Source organism: Sus scrofa, chromosome 15 (assembly GCF_000003025.6).
Source record: "Sus scrofa isolate TJ Tabasco breed Duroc chromosome 15, Sscrofa11.1, whole genome shotgun sequence".
NCBI lineage: Eukaryota > Metazoa > Chordata > Mammalia > Artiodactyla > Suidae > Sus > Sus scrofa.
In genome coordinates this window covers 75,346,048-75,368,092 of record NC_010457.5, presented here as the reverse complement: position 1 = coordinate 75,368,092, position 22,045 = coordinate 75,346,048, and the positions used below count along the sequence as shown (strand labels likewise).

General features: G+C 38.4%; 2 protein-coding genes across 5 annotated transcripts in view; one reads left to right on the top strand and one right to left on the bottom strand.

Annotated features, from left to right (window-relative positions):
* The window catches only part of SPC25 (SPC25, NDC80 kinetochore complex component), a 32,105-nt gene that overhangs the window by 3,183 nt on the left and 6,877 nt on the right, over positions 1–22,045 (top strand). For 2 of the 4 annotated variants that reach the window (XM_003133456.4, XM_013984236.2), the window contains exons 4-7: positions 734–880; positions 1,978–2,082; positions 5,952–6,050; positions 7,783–11,085. In XM_003133456.4, coding sequence (XP_003133504.1) covers positions 734–880; positions 1,978–2,082; positions 5,952–6,050; positions 7,783–7,907 — 476 coding nt within the window. In that variant the 3' untranslated portion in view covers positions 7,908–11,085. Of the gene's footprint in view, positions 1–733; positions 881–1,977; positions 2,083–5,951; positions 6,051–7,782; positions 11,086–22,045 lie in introns of those variants that run through there. The other 2 variants (XM_013984238.2, XM_021074793.1) reach the window with 1 other exon arrangement.
* NOSTRIN (nitric oxide synthase trafficking) overlaps positions 21,192–22,045 on the bottom strand; it is a 63,005-nt gene continuing 62,151 nt past the window's right edge. Inside the window, 1 exon segment of the mRNA XM_021074794.1 lies at positions 21,192–21,407. Within this exon segment, the coding sequence (XP_020930453.1) occupies positions 21,271–21,407 (137 nt within the window). The 3' untranslated portion in view covers positions 21,192–21,270.

The following is a 22,045-nucleotide window of genomic DNA, read 5'->3' as shown; positions in this document are numbered from 1 at the left end:
GCATTATAAATAACACTGAAAATAATTTGTATATAACTACATGTACACATCTTGTTTTCTTAGGGTAACTTTGTACAAATGAAATTAACTAGGTCAAAGGATGTAAATATCCTTAAGACTTCTGTTTTGCAATGTCAAAAATATTTTCCACAAGGACTCTAGCATTTTGCATTCTTCTCAACACTAGCTATTATTTTTGTAAACATTGTTGTAATGAATGAAAATTGGTGTGTTATTGCTTTATTTGCATTTCTCTGATTACTGAGGTTAAATTAGCTTTCATATTTATTAACCATCTGCATTCTCCCTCCTTCTGTCTCTGTATATTCCAGAATCATTTATATAACATTAAAATTAGCTATTTCTTCAAAGCTTTTGTAAAGCTGTCTTTGGAGTTTGGTTGTCCTTGATGGTGGGTTTTATTTACATACTTGTTTAATGGCACGAGGGGCAAAAGTCATGATCTTCTGATTTTGTATTTCTTGGTTTAATTTAGTATTCTCATTTTAAAAAGCATTTTTGTCTCCTCATTTTTTTTTCAAGGGCAAAGAGTAAAGAATAGATTGGGATTTTTTTGTTGTTATTCTTTTACAATTTTTGATTCATCGGGAAAGGCTTATCAATGAAAGCATTCCTTATTAATCTTATGAAAGTCAGTGTTTGGCTCTTTGCTTAGATTCATGTTGACAAGCAAAGCATATAGATTCTAGCTAATACTCTGTGCTTCTCACAGAAATCGACAGGCAGAATAAGCTCATTCAAGAAAAGAAAGATAATTTGTTAAAGCTGATTGCTGAAGTAAAAGACAAAAGTCAGGAACTGGAAGCACTGACTGCCAATATCCAGGACCTCAAGGAAGAATATGCTAGGAAGAAGGAAAGTAAGTTTTCAGTTGTACATATATTTATAACAATCTAAATCTCAAAGTGGTAATGGTTCATGGTTCAGTTTCACCATTCTGTACATCTTGCCTTCTCCCCAGTTCATTGCCAAAGGTAGATAACATATTTTGAGGTCATAGGCAGCCTCTCACCTCTCTCTGCAAGATGTTGGTGAAGTTGGCTACGTGGGTTTTGTTTTCTTTTTTTTCTTTTTTCTGCTTTTTTTTTTTGTTAAAATCCTTTTGTTAAAATCTAATAGAACTAGAGAACAGTGAAATTGATAGGGGAGTTTAATTAAGCAGAGTGGGAGACAGTTTCATTAAATAAAATTTGCCTGGAAGACACCGTAGTGTGATTTATGCAACAGATTTATCGATCACACATTCTCTGCCAGGAACTATTAAGCACACTTTTCACACTACAAAGCCTCTTTGTCTAAGACTTTCATGTTTTTTAAAAAGGGTGCTTCTTTTAGATAGGAGATTTGTTCTCCCCAAGTGAAGTCATCAATTTTCAAATCTCTTGAAAATAGCAAAATTTGCTTTGTGAATGCTTTTTTTTAAAAAGTTATAGTTTGTTTACAATGTTGTGCCAGTTTCTACTGTTCTGAATGCTTTTTATCATAGAGTTTGTGTGCAAGTCGACATTATTTTTCTCATCTTTAAGTATTACTTAGGGAATGTTGTGCTAAGTTAAAAAAAAATTCTAAACTAGCATTCAATAAGGCTGATTTCTCATGAGAAGTTGTTATGTTCAGAAAAATAGACTGTTTCTCCAGTGAAGCAATTGGTATATTTTTAGCTAGCCAGAAAAGGCAAAAGTGTACAAGAAGTCTTTCTATTTCTCTGACAGCCATGCTAGTCCATGGCCTATTTATTCTTGCTACTATAAGATAGAACGAAACTTAATATTCTCCTACCTGTATGTATTTTCTTGTGCAGTTTATCCTTACATCGTGAATAAACAGAACCCTTTTTGCTAATAGATAGAGTTAGAAACTGTAATTACAGTTGTTTTTTAAGTTTTTAAAAATTAAATGAACATTGAGTCTTATTTAAAATATTTAATACTCAGTGTCTGTATTTTTTAATCATAGCTATTTCCACTGCTAACAGAGCTAATGAAGAGAGGTTGAAAAGGCTACAAAAATCTGCAGACTTGTATAAAGATCGACTTGGACTAGAAATTCGAAAAATTTATGGTAAGTAAAACATTGGAGATTATAAAAGTCTATCTTAAAAAAAAAAGTACAACCACTATGGATCACAGGATCTAGGTAATCCGAAAAATACACACAGAACATCTGTATGACCCAGCAATCCCATTCTTGGGCATATATCCAGAAAATGTTCTTTTCAAACAGTTAAATGCCCCCCTATGTTCATGCAGCACTATTCATGATAGCAAAAGAAGGAAACACATTCTATGTCCATGGACAGGCTATTGGAGTAGGAAGAAGATGTCCATATACATAAGAGAATACAACTCAGCACAAAAAACTGCAAAAAAAAAAAAAAAATGGCATTTTCAGGCACACAGATGGAAAGAAAAAGTCTCATAGTAAATAAAATATGTCCAAAAGAGAAAGACAAATACCATGGGAAATGCCTTCCCTCTGGAATCTTACAAATGACACCAATGAACCTTTCTACAGAAAAGAAACTCATGGACTGGGAAACAGATATTTGGTTGCCAGATTGGAGGGGGAGGGTGTGGGAAGGACTGGGATTTGGAGGGTAATAAATCCAAACGCTTGCCCTTGGAGAGGGTAAGCATTAAGAACCTGCTGCTTAACACAGGGAACTATAACTAGTCACTAATTTGGGAGTCAAATGGAGGATAATGTGAGAAAGAAACATGTACATACATGTACAGTTGGAACAGTTTGTCATTAGGGAAATTGAGCCCCATTAAACAGTGATAATCGCAAACAATAAAGGATTTTTTAAAAAACCGAAAAAAATATAAATAAAAATAAAAGTCTGTCTTTTCCTAAGTAGAAGAGAATTTGAAAAATATTTTCGGAGTTCCCGTCGTGGCGCAGTGGTTAAGGAATCCGACTAGGAACCATGAGGTTGCGGGTTCGGTCCCTGCCCTTGCTCAGTGGGTTAACGATCCGGCGTTGCCGTGAGCTGTGATGTAGGTTGCAGACGCGGCTCGGATCCCGCGTTGCCGTGGCTCTGGCGTAGGCCAGTGGCTACAGCTCCGATTCAACCCCTAGCCTGGGAACCTCCATATGCCACGGGTGTGGCCCTAGAAAAGGCAAAAAGGCAAAAAAAAAAAAAATTTCAACTAAAATAATGACCACATTATTAACTTTTTAGATAGTAGAGAAAAAATTAGAAAATGTTACTACCCTAACATAATTACTAATGCCCTGGGTATTTATCATTCACTATTTTCATAAATGTATTTTAGGCATGGTTGCCAACCCATGCAAATCATTTTTGTTCCCTTGTTCTTACTACCATTATACCTTCATAATACCATAAATTCATATGAATTACCTTCATGATGGTAATTTTAAAATGGTGATATGACAGTTGATTCATAAGTGTAGCATAATTTATTCAATCTTGTATCATTGTTTAACCCATATATTACTTCTAAGTTAACATTTAGATTTTGCCTTTTTCCGTTTTAGAAATACTATAGTGAACATAGATAAACTTCTCCATTTTGGGGGTATAATTTCCATGGAATTCCCAGAGATGAATTACTGAATTCAAGCATGTGAATGTTTTTATGGCCATTATGTAATATATGTGTCAATTTACAACAATATCTTTTGTGTTGGGAGTCCCCAAGGTCATACTCGGATTTGGTGATTCCCTTAGAAACACAGGACTCAGCAGATAGTTGTATTCAAGGCTCAGATTTATTGAAGTGAAAGGGTACAAAACAAAATTGGCCTAAAAGAAAAAGGCATGTGGGGCAAAGTCTAGAGGAAACTAGCTTTTTAGGCACAAGTTTTCAAGGGCCCTAATCCAGTGGAGTCACACAACCATGAGGTTGCAGGTTCGATCCCTGGCCTCGCTCAGTGGGTTAAGGATCTGGTGTGGCTGTGGCTGTGGTGTAGGCCAGCAGCTATAGCTCTGATTTGACCTCTAGCCTGGGAACCTCCATGTGCCGTGGGTGCAGTCCTAAAAAGCAAAAAAATAAATAAATAAAAATTTAAAAAGAGAGACAACACAAATTAAACTTTTCATTTTGCCTAGCCAAATATCTTATGAAATCTTTCCTGTGGCACGCGTACCTCCTGTTAGATAAAAAAATCTGGTGTACTGACATAATTACTTCCTTTTGAATTTAAATATGACAGATTTATTTTGCAGTTTCTGAAGATTTCTTTTTTTAATTAAAAGAATTTTTTATGCTATAGAGTAAAACTAAAACGCATGTGAATTTCTACTTTGTGGCAGCCATTTTGGATTTCTACCAGGTATTTACTCCTTGGTGAGCATTTGGAGGTCTTCTGGAAAATAGGCAGTGAGTCCAGATAATTGTAGAAAAAGTCAAATTGAATTTGTTTGGCCATGTATTTTTATTATTATAGAATTTGCCATTTTAACTCTTTTATTGTATAATTCGGTGGCATTAATTACAGTTACAATGTTAATGCAACTGTTATCACTGTCTATTTCCAAAATTTTTCATCACTACAAAAGGAACCACTGTAGCCATCAAATAATTCTCACTCCTGGAGTTCCCGTCGTGGCGCAGCAGAAACGAATCCAACTAGGAACCATGAGGTTGCAGGTTCCATCCCTGGCCTCACTCAGTGGGTTAAGGATCTGGCGTTGCCGTGAGCTGTGGTGTAGGTCGCAGACCTGGCTTGGATCTGGCGTTGCTGTGGCTGTGGTGTAGGACAGCAGTAACAACTCCGATTAGACCCCTAGCCTGGGAACCTCCGTATGCCTCAGGTGCAGCCCTGAAAAGACAGACAAAAATAATAATAATAATAATTCTTATTCCTCTCTCCCTCTAGCCCTAATAACCTCTGATTTACTTTCTATCTATGAATTTGCATATTGTAGATATTTCATATAAATGGAATCATAATTTGTCCTTTTGTGTCTGGCTTATTTCACTTAGCATAATGTTTTCAAAATTCATCTATGTCATAGCGTAGATCAGAACTTCATTCCTTTTTATGAACAATATTCTGTTGTATATATATATGTACATCTGTTGGTGGATATTGGGTTACTCTCACCTTTTTGGCTACTCTGAGTAATGCTGCTGTGAACATTGCATGCAGTTATTTGTTTGAGTCTCTGTTTTCACTTCTTTGGAGTGTATATCTAGAAACAGAATTTCTGGGTAATATTGTAACTCTTTGTTTAAACTTTTTGAGGCACTGCCAAACTATTTTCTATAGCAGCTGCACCATTTTATATTCCCACCAGCAGTGCACAAGGATTCCAGTTTCTACACATCTTTGCCAACACTGTTATTTATTTTATTATAGCCATCCTAGTAGGTGTGAAATTATCTCATTGTAGAGAAAGTTGGATCATGGTGGTTTTGGTTTATATTTTCTCAGTGGTTACATGATCTTGTGTATCTTTTCATGTGCTTTTTGACCATTCGCATGTATTCTTTGGACCAAGAGCTATTCAAGTGCCTTTGTCCATTTTGAATTGAGTTTTTCTCTGTGTTGTTCAGTTGTAGGAGTTTATATATATATACATGTATGTGTGTGTGTGTGTATGTGCGTGTGTGTATATATATAGTATATTAAACCCATATTAAATCTATGATTTGCTCATGTTTTCTCCCTATCTGTGGGTTGTATTTCCACGTTCTTAGTAGTGTCCTTTTAAGGGAAAAGTTTTTAATTTTGATGAAGTTCAATTTATCTATTTTATTGTTATTGCTTTTGGTTGTATTTGAACTACAGTGCATTTCAAAGCTAATTTGTAACATATTCGGAGACATTGGTTAAGTGAAAATATATACTTACCAGGATAGATATTGATAGAGTAAATAAAGAAAGCTCAATTTCCATTGACAGCTTTGGTGCAATAAAATAATTCTCATACTAAATAATTTACTCTCTTTTTTCAGGTGATAAGTTACAGTTTATATTCACTAATATTGATCCTAAGCATCCTGAGATCCCGTTCATGTTTACCCTGAGCCTAAATGAAGCAAGAGACTATGAAGGTATGTACTCCTATCTCTTCACTGGTACTTAAGATTGGCATCATTATCTGACTTAGAATGTAAACTGCTGTGAAGGCAAGTAATATTCCCACAAGATTTTGCTTTCTTTTGTATATAGTCTTGCTTCTTGGGATAATGATATTTAAAAGCTATGAGTATGGTTTTGATTTATAGATATCATCTAGGAGTGTTAATAAGGTAACTTCTTGTCAGGATAGCACAGTGGCTGAAACGTCTAAAAGACCCAAAGATCACTGCATTTCATATGCAAGTGTGAATTATCCTCTTAGAGAACTTAAAGCCATAAAGGCTATGACTGCCTAAATGTGAATATTGTAAGTTAATCAAGTAGGTGATTTTAAAATCAAATGTAAAATCAGAATGTGGTAATTTCCCAACAATTATCTTATCCTGAAAATTCTGCACATTGATAATTTAGCTTAGTTACTAATTCTGCCACATGTCAGAAGGTCTTTATTGTATGGGGAATATATATATGTTTTGATAATAATGTGAACAGAAGAGAATGAAAATATCTTTAGCTTATTTTATTATTGTAATTCCCCCTTTAAAGTAATCCTAACTTACTGAAATTCAGAAAAATGGTTCTTTGCTCCTCATACCTATGTTCTCATCTTTAAGCATCTATAGCAGACAGTCAGGTAAACTGCTGAATTGGCTCACTAATGTGCTCTCGTGACTCAACTCCTAATAGAATTTCTATTGCAAGGGTCTCGTTCAGGTACAAATGTTTGGTTTTTCTCTCTACACAAATGTCTTCTGATCTGATAATGAGTGCTAAATTTTAAAGAGCAAACCCCAGAACCTCTTACCTAGCTTCTTAGTTTTCTTCAAATGGGATAGCCTCTATTGCTCTCTACTGTTGTAGTGTTTGATAATATAATAAAATAGAGTCAACAGTATAAATGTTGAACCCAAGTGTTCCTTGCTATTCTTTCTCTGCTGTGATCACGGACCTTGTTTCCTAAGCAGTCTTTCCCAAAGAGCTGGAAATCTGATATAGTTGTGTTTTTTTTCCTTGGATAAAGGACAATATTGATAGTAGAGAAAGTTGGATCATTCCTTTCCTTTGACCACCTTCACTGGAGACCTGCTCCCGGTATATACCAACTGTTGTAACTGCATACGAGGGCCATAATGTTTTCTGTGACTTTGAGGCTCATTTGATCTGTAGGCCATGTAAATACCACTTTGGGAATGGCAACCACACTTTCTAATGACCACCATTTCACTTGTATGATTTCAGATGTTTCTTTCCATAGTTGTAAGTTATCAAGGGTTGGCATTGAAAGTTGTTCTTTTTTTGATTCAGTGGCTGGAAATTAGAATTGAGGCCAAATTTTGCAAAGAAAACTGAAAAGTTAATAAAAAAAAAAACAGCCCAAGCTGTTTAAATAGAACAAAATGTATGGGAAAGATAATGGGACATGGCATTCTGTTCTGTATCACTAAGCTCTTCAGTCCCTGAATACCATCTGTTTAAATTTAAAGCAAGTTATCTAGTACTTAGCATTTGAATATTTAGAGATTAAACAAAGGAAAGGTCCAAAGACTAGTTAGGATATGAAGATCAAGTATATCTATCATTCTATGCTGAAAGCATTTCAATAAAATTGAATTGAAATGATTTGAATCAGATGGGAGCATCTAAGTTAGAAATACTTCTATATTAAAAACACTCATTTAAATTGTCTTTTTTTTTTCCTTCTAGTGTCAGACAGTGCTCCTTATCTTGAATGCCTAGCAGAATTTCAAGAAAATGTAAGGAAGACCAACAATTTTTCGGCCTTTCTTGCCAATGTTCGGAAAGCTTTTACTGCAATGGTTTATAATTAATGTATAAATAGTATATAAAGACCGTTATCCCTACCGTGTATCTTTTCTAAAAAGTTCTCATTGTTCATTTTGTCTATAATCCATTTATATTTTTGTAACATTTCCATGTGCTGTATTTCTGTAAATTGTTTTAATTAAAATCTTCTAAAAGAAGATTTATAAAGTCAAGCTTTTGAAGGACATGGACCAGTAATATTAAAAAGTGGGGAGGGTGGGCCCAACCTAGGGTTTGCAGTTTTTAAAATATACTTCACAAAATAAATAGTATCTTCCTTAAATCATAAAGAGTATTTTAATCTCACACCAAGAGGAATCCACAGTTAAAGGACAAACCTTTACATCAGAAGAAAGTTGGCAGTATTCTAAGATATCTAGAGAAGAATTTAATTTCTAAAATCCAGATGTGGAAAATCTGTAACCAATTTCCATTTTGAAATATGTATACTGGTTAGCTGTGATCTGGATACATGCCATCAACAAAGACTAGAACTCAATCAGCTTCTTTTAGGATTTCATTTTTGTTACCATTCACTCTTTCCTTATAAATTTGGTTGTATTTAGGTAGCTGTCTCTGGTGAAAGCCACATAATAAAATCTCAGGATGTCTTAGGCATGCCTAAAATCTATGGAACATTGACCTCCAAGCCTCCAGCTCCTTCTGTCTTCTTGAAACCTTAGGGGGAGAGTTTAGGCCGGTTGTCTAGTTTGGGTCAGAGGGAGTTTCACAGCACTCTCCATCAGTCGCCTCTCATGCCTAGGCCTTGGCTCAGGGCTCTGCTTATCATAATGTAGCAGTAGAATTTATCTGAGAAGAAAGCTATGGACTGTGGGAGTGTTACCACTGATCCATCCCAGTGTGCAGACCAGCTCGTAGGAAGCATCAATTGATATTATCTCTGCAGAGATAAAAGGCTAATAAACTACCTTAGGGGTTGGAATGTGTGCTACTAACAACCACTTTATTCTGTCTGAGCATGGGCTTGGCTAAAGGGAGTATTTTAGCAGGGAGTTCAGTGAGCAAACCATCCGGTTTCCCTAGGCATATCTCCATATTTGGCCTTATATATATATATCTTCCTTTAAATGAATATATAAAACCATATCAAAACCTAATTTTGATTTTTATGGATCAGCTTGGTTTGGAGCTTAAATTAGATCAGAAGGATCCATTTCTTAGCCGTTTCTTCTGGGTTGAGGCTCCATGTGGTAGATCCTAGCAATTTCAAGCTCATCTCGATCTCTGAACTAGTCACTGGTGATGGGATGAGGGGTAAAGTACACACCATTGGATTAGGCTAGACCCTCCGGAGACCCAGGTGAGCAGGTAGATTATCCTCAACCACTGAGCCAAGAGTGGGGATGTTGTAGTTCTCTAACTGGAAATAGAGGCTAGATGTTTAACAAAAAAATAAAAGATGACTACTACAGTGAGCACATATTTACTGAACTCCCTGCTTGAAATAGATCCACAAGGAATAAGCATAAAACTTAAAAAAGATTTTCACTCATTGAAACTAGAGAAAGATCATGTCTCCTATCACAAGTTCTTGATAGAATGTTTGAACCATACAGTGAGAAGACAGTAGGCGTTGAATCTAAAAGATCCTCTTCACTTGCCAGTTAGGGAAATGAAGATTGGGGATGAGAGACTAAGTGGGTAGCTCTCAACTTAGGTCCATTTCTCCTCAAAGACCACCATTCTTCACTTGTAAGGGGAGCAGGAGTGGGGGAAGTGGGTGGAGGTAGGGCAAGACCTCCAATAAGAGCATGTAGCAGGAAGGTTACAAAAGGACAGCTAGGAACCAACTTTGCCTCTGACCTGCAAGCTCAAAAGAACTGTACATGATCATACAAAAGGTCCTTAAGCCATAGAGATTTATATCAATTTGCTTTCTCAACTGGAAAATTTATTTGTTCCAAAATTGGAACTGGGAATTGGTTAGGGCTGGCCACCTTAGAATAATAGTGTGAACTTTTTTAACCCTTCTTATGTTCTAAGAAGGACCAGTACTGTTCTAAGCCCTTTATATAGGTCTCCTCATTTATGTTCCCTCAACCACCTGTGAGGTTATCCATAACCTTCTACAAATAAGGAATCCAAGCTACAGAGAGTATAAGTTACTTCAAGTTAGATAGCTGGGAAGTGTTAGAATTCAGATTCAAATCCGGGTAGTAGTCTGGCACCTAACTCATGAGCTTCACCTAAATTCTACCTTATTAATGCCCTTCTAGGCTATATTTCAGGGAAAGATTCTAAACAAATTTGTATTTTTCTAATACAGTACTGGTTTTGTGTTTCTAGAGAAGTATAGTGATTAAGAAAAAAAAAGGTAAACTGTCTTGAAAGCAGAGACTATGTTTTGTCTGGATCCTTAGTACCTGGACTTTAGAACCCAAGGGTGCTCATTGAGAACCATCTCTAGGTATGCAGATTGCAGTTATTTACCCCAAGACTTATGGAAATGGTGAGTGGAAGGCTGTTGACCTAGGCATAAAGTCGTTATCTGTTCAGTCAAATATAAAGGCCTTAATATTTGAGGTTTACCATGTGCCAAACCTAGGAATATTCTGGAGCTGAAATTAATATATTAGATTAAATTTTAAAGTTGATACATTATGAAAAATGCACTTTGAATGATTAAGAATACATGTGAAAGGCAAACCAAGCTATTCTATTCATATTTCTCTATTTACTCATTTTATTTAGGATGGTATGTTGTAAAAAAGGAAATAATTTTAAGCATTTAAAATCTTCCTGATGTGGAAATAAAGCTCTGGACACAAGATAAGAGATTTTCTTAAATGGGAAAAATATGCACAAGTAGTCAAACTGATTGCAATGGAATCTAAATGGGGTGGATTAACCTATTCCACATTTTGTAATAAAATGGAACAACATGACCTCTAAAATTAAACTCAATTACTAATTAAGTTTAAAAAAACAGAATCAGCACAAACTCTGCTAAAATGTACTACTAATGGATTTAAAGTTTCGATTTCCCAGCTAATAAGGATTAGAAAGTGTTGCTTCTCTTCCAATTCAGAGGATTCTTGTACAGAGATAATTCCATACCTTTTAGTTTGTTTGCCATGACAATGAATTGCCTGTTTAGCTATCACTCTAGCATAGTATCTAACACATAGTAGAAGCTTAATAAATACGTGTTAGTGTTGAACACATTTCTAGACTCGGTATACAATTATTTAATGGGAAATTTAAATGATACCTTTGAAAGGGAGCTGACTTGTTCGTTAATACCTAAAGGCATGTTGCTGAGATGTTCAGCAATTTTTAGAGGTAAAGGTGGTTTTACGGGCAATTCTTGGCTAAATGACAAGCTAATGGAGAACAAGACTCTTTCTGAATAAAGACAGATGTTTCATCTAAGTGGAAAAAGGGTCTGGCAGTTAAATAAGTAAGCTATTTAAAATCAGCTCCTTTCTTGGTATTGTTAAATGTTGTGGTGTGACATAATACGTAATGTATGGTGTGGTCTGTGGAGAGTGTTTGGATTTTTGACACACATTATTCCCTCCCCTGGGCAAATAGTCAGCTGGAGGCAGCCACTGAGGCTAAGATCCAACAAGCAGAAAAACTTCAAAGACGTTATTTTACTCAGCTTGATAGATTTTTACAAAAAATTCGAAGAGAGGCAATATTTGAGATTCAAGTAAATGTCATCTGTATGATGGTAAATCTTAAATACTCTAACATTTCGTGAAAAATTCTGCTTTTCAGCATCAATGTGGTCATGTGGAAAGGTTTGAGAATTAAGATGCGTCCAGTCTTTGCTCTGTTGTTAAAATTGATGCATAATCTTGGGCAAGTCGTTTAATTTCCTGAGCATCAATTTTCTATCCGGCCAGACTGCTTTATGTATAGTTTCCCAAACTTGACACTTTCCTTGTTGATCAGGCCAAGAAAGTTTTCTTCTATTTTCAGTTAACAAAAAGTAATTATTAAGAATGTTCGTTGAATTTTATCATGTTTTCCTGTATCTGTATAGACTTTCATCTTGTATCTGCTAATGTGGTGGTTCATATTAATAGGCTTAAAATACATATATTGGGTTAATCTTGCCTTCCAGGAATAAATCTAACTTAGCCATGGTGTGTACTTTTCTGTCTTGTTTTTAATAATGTTGGATTCAGTTTGTGAAACTTTTGTTTTAAATTTTTGCATCTATAATCGTAAATTAGATTGACTTGAAATTTTCTCTTGTATAGGGAGTTTCCCTCAGTGGAAATGAACCTGACTAGTATCCGAGAGATGCAGGATCAATCCCTGGCCTCAGTGGGTTAAGGATCCCATGTTGCCATGAATTGTGGTGTAGGTCACAGACGCGGCTCAGATCCCACAGTGCTATGGCTGTTGCGTAGGTTGGCAGGTATAGGTCCAATTCAACCCCTAGTTTGGGGACTTTCATATGCCATGGGTGCAGCCCTAAAAAGCAAAAAATCAGCAACAACAAAAATAAAATTCCTGGAGTTCCCGTCGTGGCGCAGTGGTTAACGAATCCGACTAGGAACCATGAGGTTGCGGGTTCGGTCCCTGCCCTTGCTCAGTGGGTTAACGATCCGGCGTTGCCGTGAGCTGTGGTGTAGGTTGCAGACGTGGCTCGGATCCCGCGTTGCTGTGGCTCTGGCGTAGGCCGGTGGCTACAGCTCCGATTGGATCCCTAGCCTGGGAACCTCCATATGCCGCGGGCGCGGCCCAAGAAATAGCAACAACAACAACAACAACGAAAAGACAAAAAGACAAAAAAAAAAATAAATAAATAAATAAAATAAATAAATAAATAAAATAAAATAAAATTCCTTTGTGTATTAATTTCGTCTGGTGATGGCATCATGGTAATCCTAGATGCTAGACCACTGAAAATAGTTGAAGTATGTTCCCTTTTTTCTATTTCCTGGAAAAGCTTGAATAGCATTTTCTGGTTTTGAGCTCACATATAAAACTATCTGGGCCCATGTTTACTTTGTAGGACAATGTTTTTTTAAAAATCCATTAAATGTTTTCGAATTATTCAGTTATTCTATTTCTCCCTGAATTTTGATAATGCATACTTTGAAAAATTTGTCTTTTGCTGACTTTTTTTGCTAATTAGTTGGTGTAAAATTGCTAATAATATATAATTTTAGTTCTTGATACCTACTGCATCTGCTGCGTGTCTACTTTTTTCTTAGAAATAATATTTATTGGAGTTCCTGTCGTGGCGCAATGGTTAACGAATCCAACTAGGAACCATGAGGTTGCGGGTTTGATCCCTGCCCTTGCTCAGTGGGTTAACGATCCAGCGTTGCCGTGAGCTGTGGTGTAAGTCGCAGACGCGGCTCGGATCCCACGTTGCTGTGGCTCTGGTATAGGCCAGTGGCTACAGCTCTGATTAGACCCCTAGCCTGGGAACCTCCATATGCCAAGGCCCTTGAAAAGGCAAAAAGACAAAAGAATAAGAATAAGAATAATATTTATTTGTGCCTTTATTAATTTCACCAGAGGTTTGCTTAGTTGATTAATCCTTTCAAAGAACCAATGAATAGCTTCGTTCAACCCCTTATTTTGTTTTGTATTTCACTAATTTCTTTCTTTTTTTTTTTTGTCTTTTTGCCATTTCTTGAGCCGCTCCCACGGCATGTGGAGGTTCCCAGGCTAGGGGTCTAATCAGAGCTGTAGCCACCAGCCTACATCACAGCCACAGCAACGCCAGATCCTTAACCCACTGAGCAAGGCCAGGTATTGAACCTGCAACCTCATGGTTCCTAGTCAGGTTCATTAACCACTGAGCCATGATGGGAACTCCTGTATTTCACTAATTTCTGATCTTTATTTGCTTTAAGTTGTTTATGATGCTTTTATAAATTCATAATTAGGATGCTTCATTCATTAATATTAGCCTTTCTCCTTTTTTCTTTTTTCTCTCTCTCTCTCTCTTTTTTTTTTTTTTTTTTTTGGCATTGTACGGCCATACCCACAGCATACGGAGGTTCCCAGGCTAGGGGTCAAATTGGAGCTACAGCTGCAGGCCTACATCACAGCCACAGCAATATAGGGATCCGAGCCATGTCTGCAACCTATACCACAGCTCATGGCAACACCGGACCCTTAACCCACTGAGAGAGGCCAGGGGTTGAACCCACAACCTCATGGTTACTAGTTGGATTCATTTCCACTGCGTCACAACGGGAACTCTCCTTTCTCCTTTTTTCTATAGTAATCTTTTTAGCTGCTTTCCTGCAACTACAGGTTTTAATATGTAATATCTTATTTTTTATTTCTAACATTTAAAATTTTTCATTAGGATTTATTCTTTGACAGTGTATTATTTAGAAGTTTGCGTGTGTGTGCACACATGTGCTTGCTTGTATGTGGCCAGGACACATACACATGTGTTCTCCAAACACATAGGGGTTTTTTGGGGGTTTTTTGGCTGCACTTGCAGCATGTGGAAGTTCCTGGGCCAGGGATTGAACCTGTGTGTCACAACAGCTACCTAAGCCACTGCAGTGACAATGCCAGATCCTTAACTTACTGCACCACAAGAGAACTCCCATGTAGCCTTTTCTTAATGCTTTCTAACTTATATTGTGGTGAGACAATTTCTAGAGACTTACTGTGACCTCATATGTAATCAGTGTTTATACATGTGTATTTTCATGCAGCACCTTATTATCTGCCCATAGCATTAACTTCACGGCACCCTTCTCACTTGCCTGACTCCTGCTCAGCTTGCACTTTCCTGACTTCCTTGATCCTGACTAATGCCCCTTCTAACTGTTCATGTAGCCTTCGACATACTCCTATCATAGCATTTGTCACAATGTATTATGTTCCTTTACTGGTCTGCTTCCCTTTGAGAAGAGAGACTGTGGGCTCTTTGAAGAAAAGGACTCATTGTCTTTAGTATGTAAATGACAGATTTCTAGAGCCCAACAGTTCTTCCTGGTAACTTGTTTTAACCCTTCAAATCCATTTCAAAGGCCCTACTCCTGATAATGGTGGTGGGAGAAGGCTGGACTATTCTGACCCCAAGGAAACAAGTGTAAAAAACTAGCCAATTTATTTTATTTTTATTTTTACTTTTTGGCCAAACCCGTGGCGTGTGGAAATTCCCAGGCCAGGGATCAAACCCATGCCATAGCAGCAACCCCAGCCACTGCAGTGACAATGCTGAATCCTTAATCTACTGTGCTGCAAGGGAACTCCTAAGTGTAGGTTTTAAAAACAATTAAATATGCATTTAACAACCTTACTTCTGGTTATCTACCCAAGAAAAATGAAAACAAATTTGTTCATGAATGTTTGTAACATTGCTCTTTATGACAAACAAAATGGAAACAAACTCAAATATTCATCGGTTCTAGTGTGAATACATATATGCATGGAATACTACCTAGCAATAAAAAGGAAAGAGCTAATATACACAGAAACATGGATGAAACTCACAAACATCATGTTAAGTGAAAAAAACCATTATACAAATGACAACTACATGCTTCTATTTATTAAAAATCCTAGAAAAGGAGTTCACATCGTGGCACAGTGGTTAACGAATCCGACTAGAAACCATGAGGTTTCAGGTTCCATCCCTGGCCTTGCTCAGTGGGTTAAGGATCCGGCATTGCGGTGAGCTGTGGTGTAGGTCACAGATGCGGCTTGGATCCCGCATTGCTGTGGCTCTGGTGTAGGCCGGCGGCTACAGCTCCGATTAGACCCCTAGCCTGGGAACCTCCATCTGCCGCGGGAGCGGCCCTAGAAAAGGCAAAAAGACAAAAATAAATAAATAAATAAATATCCTAGGAAAGATGAAAGTATACTTCAGAATACAGATCAGTGGTTGCCTGGAGTAGAGGGTTGAATAGGGACTGAGTGCAAATTTTTAGGGGTGCTAAAAGTCTTATAATACTTGATTGTAGCAATCATTGCCAGACTATCCATTTACCAGACTCAATAAGCTGTACTTAAAAGGGTCATTTTGGAGTTCCCGTCGTGGCGCAGTGGTTAACGAATCCGACTAGGAACCATGAGGTTGCGGGTTCGGTCCCTGCCCTTGCTCAGTGGGTTAACGATCCGGCGTTGCTGTGAGCTGTGGTGTAGGTTGCAGACGTGGCTCGGATCCTGCGTTGCTGAGGCTCTGGCGTAGGCTGGCGGCTACAGCTCCGATTCAACCCCTGGCCTGGGAACCTCCATATGCCGCGGGAGCGGCCCAAGAAATAGCAACAACAAAAGACAAAAAAAAAAAAAAAAAAGGGTCATTTTATCATATGTAAATTATACCTTGATAAAGCTTTTTAAAAATGGAAAATAATCCAATTCAGCCATGACTTTGTACATGTAAACTAAATATTTTGTTTCCATTTTTCTCTTCTCTAGATTGTGATTTATTTTTTGAATCTATAACTTTGCCCATTACCTGGCACGTAGCTCCACACTAAAATGTTTAATGCATAAATGGCCAAGTAAATACATAAGTGAGTGAGTAAGTAGATGAATTGGGCTATGTGATCTCCGAAATTGCTTCCTGCCTCTGAGATTTAGGAATCTACACTTTACACCCTGTGCCTATTCATTAATCATTTTATCTTTTTATTTTTATTTATTTATTTATTTATTTATTTATTTTTGCTTTTTAGAGCCACACCCACGGCATATGAAGGTTGCCAGGCTAGGGGTCTCATCAGAACTGTAGCTGCCGGCCTACGCCAGAGCCATAGCAACGCCAGATCCAAGCCGAGTCTGCTACCTACACCATGGTTCACCACAACGCCAGATCTGTAACCCACTGAGCAAGGCCAGGGATCGAACCCACAACCTCATTGTTCCTAGTTGGATTCGTTTCTGCTGCGCCTTGACAGGAACTCCTCATTAATCATTTTAAAACAAAAAAGTTTAATATGATCTCAGAAAAAAATGAGAGTGAAATTAAATTTTGAAGCAGTTTTCACGTGGAATAAAATTCAATCATGAACCTCAGTACACTCCCATGGTTTTTTTCAGGAAATTCAGTTTATCTAATGTGGTTAAAAGTTCTGATTAATTAAATATTCTAAGAAGTATGTTAGGATACCATCAAGCACTATAGAGGCGGAATGATACCAGTTAAGGTAAGAGTGTAGAGATCCTAACATTTTGACCTAGAAGTTTAGGGCATAAGATTTCGGGATTTGCACAATAAAATTGACTTAACCCAAGACTGAGTATTACCTAATTTTTAAACATCTTTAGGTGGGGTGTATTTTCTCCATCCCTACCACTTCCTAAAGTGTGACATTTAACACACTTTATTCATTTTACTTTTCTGATCTCTGAAGGTATTTGTGGTTATTTCTCCTGCTTGAAGATTAGACTTGAAGAACCAAATGGAGACCAGAATTGGGTATGTGGAGATCAGAGTTTAGGTTCTAGGTAAACACAAGTGCTTTCTTCTTCCTCTCTCCTAAATTGTGGACCATATGGTTCTTCATCTGACGGTTGAAGGCTGAGAAGCTGGATCAAAGATGGAAGACCACGGAGTTCCTGTAGTGGCTCAGCGGAAATGAATCTGACTAGAATCCACAAGGTGTGGTCACAGACACGGCTTAGATCCCGCATTGCTGTGGCTGTGGTGTAGGCCAGTAGCTGAAGCTCCAATTTGACCCCTAACTTGGGAACTTCCATGTGCCGCAGTTGTGCCTCTAAAACAACCAAAAAAAAAAAAAAATCACCTAGAGTGCTTGTTGAACAACAGATGGCTGGGTGCCACCTCCAGGGTCTCAGAGTGAGTGTAAAGTAGGGGCTCATAGCCCACATTTCTAACGAAGTCCAAGATTATGCTGGTGATGCAGGCCCGGGCACCACACTTGGAGAACCTCTGGAGTTAACACCCTTTGCCCCAGTATCAAGTAAGCTCAGTTTATGAGCCAGTTAAAATTGAGATTCATGACACTTTTGCCATCTCATATACCTGGCTAGCCAGGCCCTGTCCCTTCCAGTTGCTCCCTGATGTGACTTCCTTTGTTGTCCCCAGATATCAGTCATTAGTTCCAAGTTTTAGAACCAAGGCCTTTCTCCGACCAGTTCAGTTTGCATCCAGTCCTAGGTCAGCCCCTCCTAACCCATAACTCCTTTGAGAAGGGATGTTTCACTTTAATTCTGTGCAGATATATTTATTCCCACATCTGGTCAAAGGTACTTTCCTCCTATTCTCGTGACCCCTGACCAGGTTAGTATCCACTGGGCAGATTTCCCTGGCCATGGGCATTCATGTATCCACTAGTTTCCCTGAGCTAAGCTCCCATCTGTGTAAGCACGGTCCAGATTGTCTAGCTTATTGCTGTCCCTGCTGCCTTCCCTGTTGCTGCTCAGCAGGAGGCCGGGGACTTGAGCTCCACCTGGACCACGGCACACAGGAATGTCTGATGCTATCAAGCAGCTGCCTTCTCTCTACAAAAGGCTGCTGCTCTTCTCTGCTCTGTCCCCACACCCTGTCCAAGTCTGAGTCCCACCTTCTCATGATCCCCTGCCCCCAGGCCCATCTTCCCTGGGTTATATTTCTTGCTACATAACATTACCACAGGCAATGGGATATGCTGTTATCTTGATTCTCACTCTAAATCAGGTTGATTTCTCTCAAGGCCATCAAGACTTTGGGGGAGAAGAGGCTTTTTCTGGGATGATTGGAAAAAAGTTAAATTATGCTTGAATTACTAATCAGTTAAAGACTTATACAATAAAATTTACTTTAACCCAAACTGAATATTATGTTACTTTTTGATGGGTCAGAATGGATCATAATATTTGTTATGAATATTAATTACTAGGAGTAATTGAGAATGCAAAAAAATGAAATCAATCTTTCGGGTTGATGTCATAATGAATATGTCAACTTTCACTCTATTGGAAAAAAGATAAAATAGAATAATGCCCTTGATATTTTCAGTGAAAATCTGGCTCAGATATCTACTGCCTGTATTTTAGGTTAATGTTGCTAAAACTTCCTGACAATGAAAACGGCCCAGTGGAGTGTAATTATGAAAGCCCAAATAAGAGTTTAAAAGTATTAATATTAAAGAAAATATTTGGAGTTCCCGTCGTGGCGCAGTGGTTAACGAATCCGACTAGGAACCATGAGGTTGCGGGTTCGGTCCTTGCCCTTGCTCAGTGGGTTAACGATCCGGCGTTGCCGTGAGCTGTGGTGTAGGTTGCAGACACGGCTCGGATCCCGCGTTGCTGTGGCTCTGGCGTAGGCCGGTGGCTACAGCTCCGATTCAACCCCTAGCCTGGGAACCTCCATATGCCACAGGAGTGGCCCAAGAAATAGCAAAAAGACAAAAAAAAAAAAAAAAAAAGAAAAATTTTATTCTCTGTAGAAGACTTGAATACATCATTAATCTTCACAATATGCACTTAAGTTTTACCTAAATATATCCCCATCTGTCCAGCCAGAAAATTCTTGCCCTTCTAAGAAGATACCCAACAAGTCTGTTATACCCAACCATATATTTTTATCTAGGTTAAGACTATAGTATTTCTTTGAAGTTTAAAAATTACATATTACAGATGCAAAAAGAATTTTCAGCAATATTCTAAAACAGGAAACTCACTTATGTCTTTACAAAGTAAAACTGCTTTATGAAGAAAGAGGGGTCCCTTTCTTTGAAAAATTACTTCCAAAAAGTTTCAGGGTCCAACCATCATTATCATCACTTTCTCTATATAAATGATCCAGTGCAGGCTGCAGTCAATTGCTACACAATTTTTTATCCATCAAGGCTTAATGGAAGTAAGATGAAAAGGAAATATAAATTCAAAATCTCTGTTCCTGGTCTAATGGCCTATTATTCAGCCAACTCTCTCCATGTGGAAAGCCTTCATTAATACACCGTTAAGGATGATATTAAAACTTCTGATCTGTTCTTCTAGGCTGTAAGTTATGTCTCACATAACAAATTTTACTGGAGCTCCTTCGGGTCTGAATCTATAAATATCTCTATGTGTTAGTTATATCCTACTATGGGAGTGTACTGGTGCAGAGTATAAAAAATATATGTACCTTGGTTTGAAAATTGCTTTTTTAAAGTATAAAATTTGACAAGTTAAGGGAAAAAAAAAAAAAAGAGGTAGAGGGCAGGAGAGCAATAGAATGGATTTTAATTACTCCTTTAATGCCAAACTCTATTTGGCACAAAAGTAAATATGCCCAAATGTTCCATCAGTGCCATGGCCTTCCATTCAATGGACTATGTGATCTCCAGGCTGACTTAGGTCATTTTCTGAAAGATGCTGCTGTATAACTTTTCTCCATTTTAAAATATTCCTCTTGGGAAGAATTTGGGGTGTATTCTTTTTCATCCTCTACCTTTTTCACATTATAGGGCATTTGAGGAAGCACATAAATCTCTCTAAATTTTCCATTTTGACAGTAAATGTTGGTTTCTAGAACTTTCTATCCAAACTAGAGACTCATTAGCATGTAAAGTGTCTTTCACTAGGAAGTTGCTTGGTATTCCTTTCATCATGAACTAGTTGGAAGTGCAGAATTCCTGGCTTATGAATTGGTGTATGAGGTTTCTAACTGGGCAAGGAGATATGAAATTTCAGGCACTGTCTCCTTCCCAACCTGTTCCTATCGGCCTTGCTCTTATTCTCAGATCCCCAGCCATCTCTGACTTGCACTTGACCTCACTCTAAGAGCAGTTCTGGTTGTGGTAGAGGGGATAGAAGAAGCCACCTCCTCAGAAGGTCCCTGGCTCAGGTGGAACTCCATGCTACCCTCAGGTCCTCCGCCTGGGATAGAAACCTCTGGTCTACCACCCTTTCTTCTGACACGTCAACTCTTCACCTCAGCTCCTGATCCTTTATTCTTCCGTCTCTTAACATGGGTCAGTCTCACTGGTGCTTTGCCTGCCTGTCTCTTCTGATCTCTTCGTCTTGGACTTGATCTGTGTTCTTCCCCATCACCCTGGCCTTGTTTGACTCTTCCTGGTCAACCGTGACCTGCTGCCACCCAACACCAGATGAAAAGGACATCTGCATCCCAAAGTTCGTTGTGCTAACTGGAAACGATCTGACTTAAGGCGGAACCGCCCTGGACTCAGTCTCCCTCTCTCTCCGTGAACAGGAACTGTTTGGGGTTATTTCCAGGGTCTCTTAGAATTAGAAAACTCTAGAAGCCATGGGGCCTCCCTTTTTCCTGCCTCCCTCCACCCTCCATCTTCTGATTCTGCTTCAGACAAATAACCAAGAGTACAAAGTGCTGTGACCTGCAAGTAAGACTCCATCACTCGGTTAGAAAGATAAACACGTAAAGATCACAGCATTTGTCTTTATTTATACAACATTGTATAAATTTACAGTGTGTAAGCAGTGCCTTCAGAATCTTGCTCACGCTTGTGAAGCTGTGATCCCAGCACTTGAAGGAAGTTCCTCCACATAAGCGGCAGGAAAATGGCCCCTTTTCCCCTTTAAAGACCCAAACCACCATCCTTCTTCTTTTTTCTTGTGTATAGTCACAATGTCGCCTGTGAAAATGCACAATGAGTGAGACAAATTGGTTTCCGCAACTTAAGCACATGCCTGTTCAGTAAGACAGTTGTTAGGAAGATTCTGCTTTCAAGGGTTTGCTTAATAGCATCATTTGTCTGCAGGTGATTGAGATGAAGCAAATTTACCAACCATCTCTGTATAAAGCAGGCAGAATGCAGAGAATATTAAAAAGAGTAAGGTAGTGGACAAAAAAGTTATCCCATAAAATAGTTTGATTAGAAACAAAATCTCTTGGGAGTTCCCATCGTGGCGCAGCGGAGGCGAATCCAACTAGGAACCATGAGGTTGCGGGTTCCATCCCTGGCCTTGCTCAGTGGGCTAAGGATCCAGCTTTGCCGTGAGCTGTGGTGTAGGTTGAAGATGCGGCTCAGATCTGGCGTTGCTGTGGCTCTGGCATAGGCTGGTGGCTACAGCTCCAATTAGACCCCTAGCCTGGGAACCTCCACATGCCATGGGTGCAGCCCTAAAAGGACAAAATACAAAAAAAGAACAAGAAAAAAAGAAACAAAATCTCTTTGGATCCTGTGTCCTTCTCATGCTGCCTGGTTCACTTTGGATGCTGATAGGTTGTCACCAAATTCTTTCTTGGTGCCGTTGCTCTAAGGGTTTCTCG